This window comes from Microchirus variegatus (assembly GCF_963457635.1).
Source record: "Microchirus variegatus genome assembly, chromosome: 16".
Taxonomy (NCBI): domain Eukaryota; kingdom Metazoa; phylum Chordata; class Actinopteri; order Pleuronectiformes; family Soleidae; genus Microchirus; species Microchirus variegatus.
In genome coordinates, this window is record NC_139817.1 from 1,022,643 (window position 1) to 1,032,642 (window position 10,000).

A 10,000-nucleotide genomic window follows, 5' to 3' on the forward strand; every position below is an offset into this window, starting at 1 on the left:
CAATCACAACACACTCTGTCTTCTGGGTGAGAGAGTTCAATCTGAAACATCGCGACTCAGGAACAGCGTCAGAAAAGAGGATTTCTATCGGCTCGTTTACAGCAACTAGGAGGTTTTTGAGCATAAAAACAAGTTAATGTATGTAAGTAGACCTCCATAACTAACATATATGTGCAACAGGACCACTCTATGTGACCTTTAAGTGGTTTTGATCAGATATTAAGTGGTTTTGATCAGATATTAAGTGGTTTTGATCAGATATTAAGTGGTTTTGATCAGATACTAAGTGGTTTTGATCAGATATTAAGTGGTTTTGATCAGATACTAAGTGGTTTTATACATGTGTGAAATGATGTTTGTCTTTGAGATGATTGTGTCTTGTTGACTGTTGAAGTCTGAACATGTAATAATATGTAATAATGTAATAAAGAGACTGTGATCACTTTGTGTCTCACTTACGATTTATTGTTTTATTTATGTGTATGTTTAACACACACACACACACACACACACACACACACACACACACACGTGAGGTTTTCATAACTTCAGGGGACATTGCATTGACTAATATTCATTTCCTGGTGACTTAATTTAAACTTAACCATAATCACTACTGACCTAATCTTAAAACATTTCTTCACCTTAAAATATAGTCATTTACATTATGGGGACTTTCTTTTTGTCCCCACAACATTAGTAATACACAGGCGCACACACACACACTCATATTGAAACTGAAAGCTGCTCAAATGGATTTGCAGCCACAGCAGCAGTCGTGTTTGTGGGAGTGAGTGAGTGCAACTCTAACACACACACACACACACACACACACACACACACACACACACACACACACACACACACACACACACACACACACACACACACACACACACACACACACACACACACACACACACACACACACACACACACACACAGAGAACCCAACCTGTGTTCCAGGCTCCGCCCTCTTCCTCTGACTCACCCGAGAAGAACCAGGAAACAGTCAGTCTGTGTTGGTGAGTGAAGAGACGCAGACTGAAGACCAGACTCTGGTGAAGACAAGACGCTGCTTCGTCCTCTCGTCCACACACTGAAGGTGAGTTTGACAAAAACCTGGACTCAAAGTGAACTTCAGTGAAGTCAGTAGAGGAGGAGGAGGAAGTCCTGACTCTGAGTCTGCTCTGTTTTCAGCTTCTCTCACAGACAAAATGGCCTCCAGATTAGAGGAAGATCTCTGCTGTTCCATCTGTCATGAGGTCTTCAGAGATCCTGTGGTTCTGTCCTGTAGCCACAGCTTCTGTAAAGACTGTGTGAAGACATGGTGGACAGACAAACCAACACCAGAATGTCCTGTTTGTAAGAGAAGGTCTTCAAAGGATGAACCACCGTGTAACCTGGCTTTAAAGAACACGTGTGAGACCTTCTTACAGGAGAAAGCTCAGAGGTCTTCAGAGGTTCTCTGCAGTCAACACTCTAAGAAACTCAGACTCTTCTGTCTGGACCATCAGCAGCCAGTGTGTGTCGTCTGCAGAGATTCAGAAAAACACAGCGGCCACAAGTTCAGACCCATCGATGAAGCTGCACAACAACAGAAGAAGAAACTTCAGGAAACTCTGGGGACCTTCAAGAAGAACTTAGAGAGTCTGGAAGAAGTTCAGGTGAAGTTTGAGGAAACAGCAGAACACATTAAAGTCCAGGCTCGACGCACAGAGACACAGATGAAGGAGCAGTTTCTTCAGCTTCATCAGTTTCTAGAAGAGGAAGAGGAGACCAGGATGACTGCACTGAGGGAGGAAGAGGAGCAGAAGAGTCTCATGATGAAGGAGAAGATGGAGGCTCTGAGCAGAGACATAGAAGCTCTATCAGATACAGTCAGAGCCACAGAGGACGAGCTGAGAGCTGAAGACGTCTCCTTCCTGCTCAACTACAGAGTGAAGCAGCGCCCCCCGCTGGAGCCTCCACAGCTGCACTCAGGAGCTCTGATAGACGAGGCCAAACACCTGGGCAACCTGACCTTCAACATCTGGAACAAGATGAAGGACGTGGTCTCCTACAGTCCTGTGGTTCTGGACCCAAACACTGCTCATCCAGTCCTCGTCCTGTCTGAAGATCTGACCAGTGTGAGACGAGGAGTCAAACAGAAGGTTCCTGATAATCCAGAGAGGTTTGATCATTACGTCTGTGTCCTGAGCTCTGAGGGTTTTAACTCAGGAACTCACAGCTGGGACGTCCATGTTGGAGACAACACATGGTGGACAGTGGGAGTTTTAGAGTCTGTCCAGAGGAAAGGAAAAGACATACTGTCTGGATTATGGGGGATAAGGTTTTATAAAGATAAATACTATGAAGCGTCACCAGGTAAAAAGTCTGTTCTCCAGCTGAAGAAGAAGATCCAGAAGATCAGAGTGAGTCTGGACTGGGACAGAGGACAAGTGTCCTACTATGATACTGATACTAACACACTCATACACACACACACACAAACTTTCACACACACCATGTTTCCATACATTGACACTGGTGATAAAGATGCTGATCACTCAGTGAAGATGTTACCAGTGAAACATTGAGTGACAGAGGAATTATTTCAGTCGATTATTATTATTTTCTCGATGAATCGTTTGGTTCATAAAATGTCAGAAAAGGTAAAAAAAAAAAAACGTTGATCAGTGTTTGTCAAACCTGGAAATGACGATGTTCTCCAACGTCTTGTTTTGTTCACAAACCAAAAATTATTAAGTTTTAATGATTTCTTTATGTGGAGCAAAGAAACCAAGAAAATATTAACGTTTAAGAAGCAAAAACGATCAGAAATCTTGTTTTAACGATGAAAAAAAGCTTCAAACCGATTATCGAATGATCAAAATAGTTGACGATTAGTGAACTATTAGTGAACAGTGAGATAAAGACGTGAACATGTTCTTAAATATATTGTAGACTTAAACTGACGTAGATTAACTTCTTCTTAAGTGGCAAAAATGTGTAAAATATGTCATTTTTATCGAGTTTATATACAAAGTTACAGCATTTACATTTACATTAACGCCAACATTAGTCATGTACAACTCTGTCAGGTTTATATATAAATGTACTGTATATACAGTGGACCAATGATCACTAGTAGCCCATTAGTAAATATTGTGTTAATTCAACATTATGCATGAAAGTTGACTTTACTCCTTTTTGTCTGTGACATGAACGTGAAACTTAACTCTGATGTAATCAGAATGTACAGTATATAATGCATTATTGTTATTATTATTATTACCGTATACGAACCCAACTTAATATTCGGTCTCTTATGCATAGCAGGGTTCTCGTGATATGTTCCATGCGGGTCTTCTCTAGGGGGTGAGGTTTTTTTTATGTTCTGTTGTCTTGGTTTACGTGTTCTGTAATTATTAATAAAATCAATAAAACTACATGGTCCACTTTTGCCTTTACCTGGACTTTGAAGCCATAAGATTTACATGATGAGCATGTACTTGTACTTTGTCCACTCCTGACACGCACACACACACACACACACGCGCGCGCACACACACACACACACACACACACACCCACACCCACACCCACACACACGCTGATGAATCAAAACGTTTGAATGGAACTCAACCTGTGTCCCAGGCTCCGCCCCTTCACCTGGCTCACCTGAGGCGAACCAGGAAACAGTCAGTCTGTGTTGGTGAGTGAAGACTGAAGATCAGACTCTGTCCTCTGACTGAGTCCAGCTGCAGAAGACAAATGGCTGCTTCGTCCTCTCGTCCACACACTGAAGGTGAGTTTGCCAAGCAACGACAGCAACGACAGCAACGTTGACAGTGACTTTACAGCAACGTTTAGAGCGACTTTACAGCGACGTTTAGAGCGACTTTACAGTGACTTTACAGTGACTTTACAGCAACGTTTAGGGCGACTTTACAATGACTTTACAGCAACGTTTAGAGCGACTTTGCAGTGACTTTACAGCGACGTTTAGGGCGACTTTACAGTGACTTTACAGCGACTTTACAGCAACGTTTAGAGCGACTTTACAGCAACGCTTAGAGCGACGTTTAGAACATCTTTACACTCATTTTACAGCAATGTTTACAGTGACTTTAAAGTGACGTTTAGTGACTTTACAGCGATGTTTAGAGTGACTTTACAGCGATTTTACAGCAACTTTGACAGTGACTTTACAGCATCGTTTAGAGTGATTTCATGGTGACGTTTAGAGCGTCTTTACAGTGACTTTACAGCAATGTTGAGTGATTTCATGGTGACGTTTAGAGCGACTTTACAGCAACGTTTACAGTGACTTTACAACAACTTCACAGTGACTTTACAGCAAATTAACAGAACCCTGGTGATTTTTTTTTTTTTTTTTTTTAAACAGTGACTAATCTAGAAACGTTCTGTGATAAATGTAAACACTACGAGAACGCACAATTCTGTCGCACGAGTGAAATTCATCTTACTTTATTTACTGTGGACGGAGACACACACACACACAAAGTCACAGACACAAACACACACAAACAGAGTCACAGACGAGCTGTGGATAAACTGTGGAATGGATTTCCTGAAGGGAGGCGTGCATCGTTACTCCACGTCTCATTGAGACACGCCTCCGTTCAGGAAATCCACTCCACTTTTTGCAGCCAGCCAGCAGAGCAGTCAGGGAATCACTTGTGGAGACATTTCAGCAGACAACATTAAAGCACAGACGGATCGTAAATCTCTACAGTTAGATGGGAAATTTCTGATACATGAATTACGTCAGTATCAGATATTTTACGATACAGATACTGGATCGGATCGGCCACAGCCACAGTCCCTGTGAGTTAAAATCACTGATTTACTCTATGGGCTTTGGTGTGGGAGAGTGAGTGGTTTACAAACTTCAGTTACCTGAGATAAAGACGTGAACATGTTCTTAAAGATATCGTAGACTTAAACTGACGTAGATTTAAGGAGATTAACTTCTTTTTAAGTGGTAAAAATGTGTGAAATATGTCATTTTATGTTTTTGGATCGGCCAAAAAATACTTTTCAGTTTCCCAAAGTCGAGTGGGCTCACATGTCTGTCCCTGTTTGTTCACCTTTGTCTTTACCTGGACTTTGAAGCCATAAGATTTACATCATGAGCATGTACATGTACTTTGTCCACTCCTGACACACACACACACACACACCCACACACACACACACACACACACACTTCTGCTGATGAATCAAAACGTTTGAATGGAACTCAACCTGTGTCCCAGGCTCCGCCCCCTTCACCTGGCTCACCTGAGGCGAACCAGGAAACAGTCTGTGTTGGTGAGTGAAGACTGAAGATCAGACTCTGTCCTCTGACTGAGTCCAGCTGCAGAAGACAAGACGCTGCTTCGTCCTCTCGTCCTCACACTGAAGGTGAGTTTGACAAGCAACGACAGCAACGTTTAGAGCGACTTTACAGTGACTTTACAGCAACGTTTAGAGCAACTTTACAGTGACTTTACAGCAACGTTTAGAGCTACTTTACAGCGACGTTTAGAGCAACTTTACAGTGACTTTACAGCAACTTTACAGTGACTTTACAGCAACTTTACAGTGACTTTACAGCAACGTTTAGAGCGACTTTGCAGTGACGTTTAGAGCAACTTTACAGTGACTTTACAGCAACTTTACAGCAACGTTTAGGGCGACTTTACAATGACTTTACAGCAACGTTTAGGGCGACTTTACAGTGACTTTACAGCGACTTTACAGCAACGCTTAGAGCGACGTTTAGAACGTCTTTACACTCATTTTACAGCAATGTTTACAGTGACTTTAAAGTGACGTTTAGTGACTTTACAGCGATTTTACAGCAACTTTGACAGTGACTTTACAGCATCGTTTAGAGTGATTTCATGGTGACGTTTAGAGCGTCTTTACAGTGACTTTACAGCAATGTTGACAGTGCCTTTAAAGTGACGTTTACAGTGACTTTAAAGTGTCGTTTACAGTGACTTTACAGCGACGTTTAGAGTGATTTCATGGTGACGTTTAGAGCGACTTTACAGCAACGTTTACAGTGACTTTACAACGACTTCACAGTGACTTTACAGCAAATTAACAGAACCTTGGTGATTTTTTTTTTTTTTTTTTTTAAACAGTGACTAATCTAGAAACGTTCTGTGATAAATGTAAACACTACGAGAACGCACAATTCTGTCGCACGAGTGAAATTCATCTAACTTTATTTACTGTGGACGGAGACACACACACACACAAAGTCACAGACACAAACACACACAAACAGAGTCACAGACGAGCTGTGGATAAACTGTGGAATGGATTTCCTGAAGGGAGGTGTGCATCGTTACTCCACGTCTCATTGAGACACGCCTCCGTTCAGGAAATCCACTCCACTTTTTGCAGCCAGCCAGCAGAGCAGTCAGGGAATCACTTGTGGAGACATTTCAGCAGACAACATTAAAGCACAGACGGATCGTAAATCTCTACAGTTAGATGGGAAATTTCTGATACATGAATTACGTCAGTATCAGATATTTTACGATACAGATACTGGATCGGATCGGCCACAGTCCCTGTGAGTTGAAATCACTGATTTACTCTATGGGCTTTGGTGTGGGAGAGTGAGTGGTTTACAAACTTCAGTTACCTGAGATAAAGACGTGAACATGTTCTTAAAGATATCGTAGACTTAAACTGACGTAGATTTAAGGAGATTAACTTCTTTTTAAGTGGTAAAAATGTGTGAAATATGTCATTTTATGTTTTTGGATCGGCCAAAAAATACTTTTCAGTTTCCCAAAGTCGAGTGGGCTCACGTGTCTGTCCCTGTTTGTTCACCTTTGTCTTTACCTGGACTTTGAAGCCATAAGATTTACATCATGAGCATGTACATGTACTTTGTCCACTCCTGACACACACACACACACACACACTTCTGCTGATGAATCAAAACGTTTGAATGGAACCCAACCTGTGTCCCAGGCTCCGCCCCCCTTCACCTGGCTCACCTGAGGCGAACCAGGAAACAGTCTGTGTTGGTGAGTGAAGACTGAAGATCAGACTCTGTCCTCTGACTGAGTCCAGCTGCAGAAGACAAGACGCTGCTTCCTCCTCTCGTCCTCACACTGAAGGTGAGTTTGACAAGCAACGACAGCAACGTTTACAGTGACTTTACAGAAATGTTTAGAGCGACTTCACAGTGACTTTACAGCAACATTTAGAGCGACTTTACAGCAACGTTTAGAGCGACTTTACAGCAACGTTTAGAGCGACTTCACAATGACTTTACAGCAACGTTTAGAGTGACTTTACAGCGACTTTACAGTGACTTTACAGCAACGTTGACAGTGACTTTACAGCGACGTTTAGAGCGACTTTACAGCAACTTTAAAGCGACTTTACAGTGACTTTACAGCAATGCCTCGAACAACGTTTCGAGCAATTTCATGGTGACTTTACAGCGACGTTTACAATGACTTAACAGCGACTTTACAGCAACGTTTACAGCGACTTTACGGTAACTTTAAAGCAACGTTTACAGTGTTTTTACAGTGACTTTACAGCAACTTTACAGTGACTTTACAGCAATGTTTCGGGCGATTACAGGTTGACTTTACACTGACATTAAAGCGACGTTTACAGCAACGTTGAAGGTGAGTTTGACAAAAACCTGGACTCAAAGTGAACTTCAGTGAAGTCAGTAGAGGAGGAGGAGGAAGTCCTGACTCTGAGTCTCTGTTTTCATCTTCTCACAGACAAAATGGCGTCCAGATTAGAGGAGGATCTCTGCTGTCCCATCTGTCATGAGGTCTTCAGAGATCCTGTCCTTCTGTCCTGTAGCCACAGCTTCTGTAAAGACTGTGTGAAGACATGGTGGACAGACAAACCAACACGAGAATGTCCTGTTTGTAAGAGAAGGTCTTCAAAGGATGAACCACCATGTAACATGGCTTTAAAGAACACGTGTGAGACCTTCTTACAGGAGAGAGCTCAGAGGTCTTCAGAGACCTTCTCACAGGAGAGAGCTCAGAGGTCTTCAGAGACCTTCTCACAGGAGAGAGCTCAGAGGTCTTCAGAGACCTTCTCACAGGAGAGAGCTCAGAGGTCTTCAGAGGTTCTCTGCAGTCAACACTCTAAGAAACTCAGACTCTTCTGTCTGGACCATCAGCAGCCAGTGTGTGTCGTCTGCAGAGATTCAGAAAAACACAGCGGCCACAAGTTCAGACCCATCGATGAAGCTGCACAACAACAGAAGAAGGACCTTCAGGAAACTCTGGAGACCTTCAAGAAGAACTTAAAGAGTCTGGAAGAAGTTCAGGTGAAGTTTGAGGAAACAGCAGAACACATTAAAGTCCAGGCTCGACGCACAGAGACACGGATGAAGGAGCAGTTTCTTCAGCTTCATCAGTTTCTAGAAGAGGAAGAGGAGACCAGGATGACTGCACTGAGGGAGGAAGAGGAGCAGAAGAGTCTCATGATGAAGGAGAACATGGAGGCTCTGAGCAGAGACATAGAAGCTCTATCAGATACAGTCAGAGCCACAGAGGACGAGCTGAGAGCTGAAGACGTCTCCTTCATGCTCAACTACAGAGTGAAGCAGCGCCCCCTGCTGGAGCCTCCACAGCTGCACTCAGGAGCTCTGATAGACGAGGCCAAACACCTGGGCAACCTGACCTTCAACATCTGGAACAAGATGAAGGACGTGGTCTCCTACAGTCCTGTGGTTCTGGACCCAAACACTGCTTATCCAAACCTCATCCTGTCTGAAGATCTGACCAGTGTGAGATATGGAGACAGACAGAAGGTTCCTGATAATCCAGAGAGGTTTGATCGTTACTGCAGTGTCCTGAGCTCTGAGGGTTTTAACTCAGGAACTCACAGCTGGGACGTCCATGTTGGAGACAACACATATTGGACAGTGGGAGTTTTAGAGTCTGTCCAGAGGAAAGGAGAAGACATAGAGTCTGGATTATGGAAGATAGGGTTTTATAAAGATAAATACTATGAAGAGTCACCAGGTAAACTCTCTGTTCTCCAGCTGAAGAAGAAGATCCAGAAGATCAGAGTGAGTCTGAACTGGGACAGAGGACAAGTGTCCTACTATGATCCTGATACTAACACACTCATACACACACACAAACACACTTTCACACACATCATGTTTCCATACTTTCACACTGGTGATGATGACGATGATGACGACGATGACGACGATGATGATAATGATAATGATGGCGATGATGATCATCATCGTCATCATCCATTGAAGATGTTACCAGTGAAGCTTTGTGTGACAATGGAACAGAGCAGTTAGAGACAAAGAGTGTGTTAAAGGGACAGTGCAGAGAAGTTCACCTCCTGAGTGTGAGGCAACATCATGAGTCGTTAGCAAAGCTGAATTTAGAGAAGAGAGCGATTGTTGGATTTTTAAATCAGGGTTATTGAAACTTAAAGAGATAACAGAGTTGCAGACACTGTTCATTTTGTATGAATAAAGAATAAACAAATGATAAAATATGCATTTGAAATGTGAGAAGTTTAACTTTGAGTTGTTTTGGTTTTGAAAATGAACATTTATGGGTTGTTTTGATCAGATACTAATAATTGGTTTTAATGAGATATTAACTTGTTTTGATGAGATATTAATAAGTGGTTTTGATGAGATATTAATAAGTGGTTTTGATGAGATATTAACTTGTTTTGATGAGATATTAATAAGTGGTTTTGACGAGATATTAACTTGTTTTGATGAGATATTAATAAGTGGTTTTGATGAGACATTAACTTGTTTTGATGAGATATTAAGTGGTTTTGATGAGATATTAACTTGTTTTGATGAGATATTAATAAGTGGTTTTGATGAGATATTAACTTGTTTTGATGAGATATTAATAAGTGGTTTTGATGAGATATTAACTTGTTTTGATGAGATATTAATAAGTGGTTTTGATGAGACATTAACTTGTTTTGATGAGATATTAATAAGTGGTTTTGATGA

The 10,000-nt window shown here is 42.0% G+C and overlaps 1 protein-coding gene across 1 annotated transcript in view; it reads left to right on the forward strand.

The window, feature by feature from the left end:
• LOC310938327 (uncharacterized protein) overlaps window positions 1-9,316 on the forward strand; it is a gene marked incomplete at both ends in the record, with an annotated part of 13,688 nt that extends 4,372 nt beyond the window's left edge. The window contains 3 exons of the mRNA XM_083902820.1: window positions 1,213-2,414; window positions 3,640-3,697; window positions 7,758-9,316. Coding sequence (XP_083758946.1) covers window positions 1,213-2,414; window positions 3,640-3,697; window positions 7,758-9,316 — 2,819 coding nt within the window. The remainder of the gene's footprint in view (window positions 1-1,212; window positions 2,415-3,639; window positions 3,698-7,757) is intronic.
• Window positions 9,317-10,000: the final 684 nt, after the last annotated feature.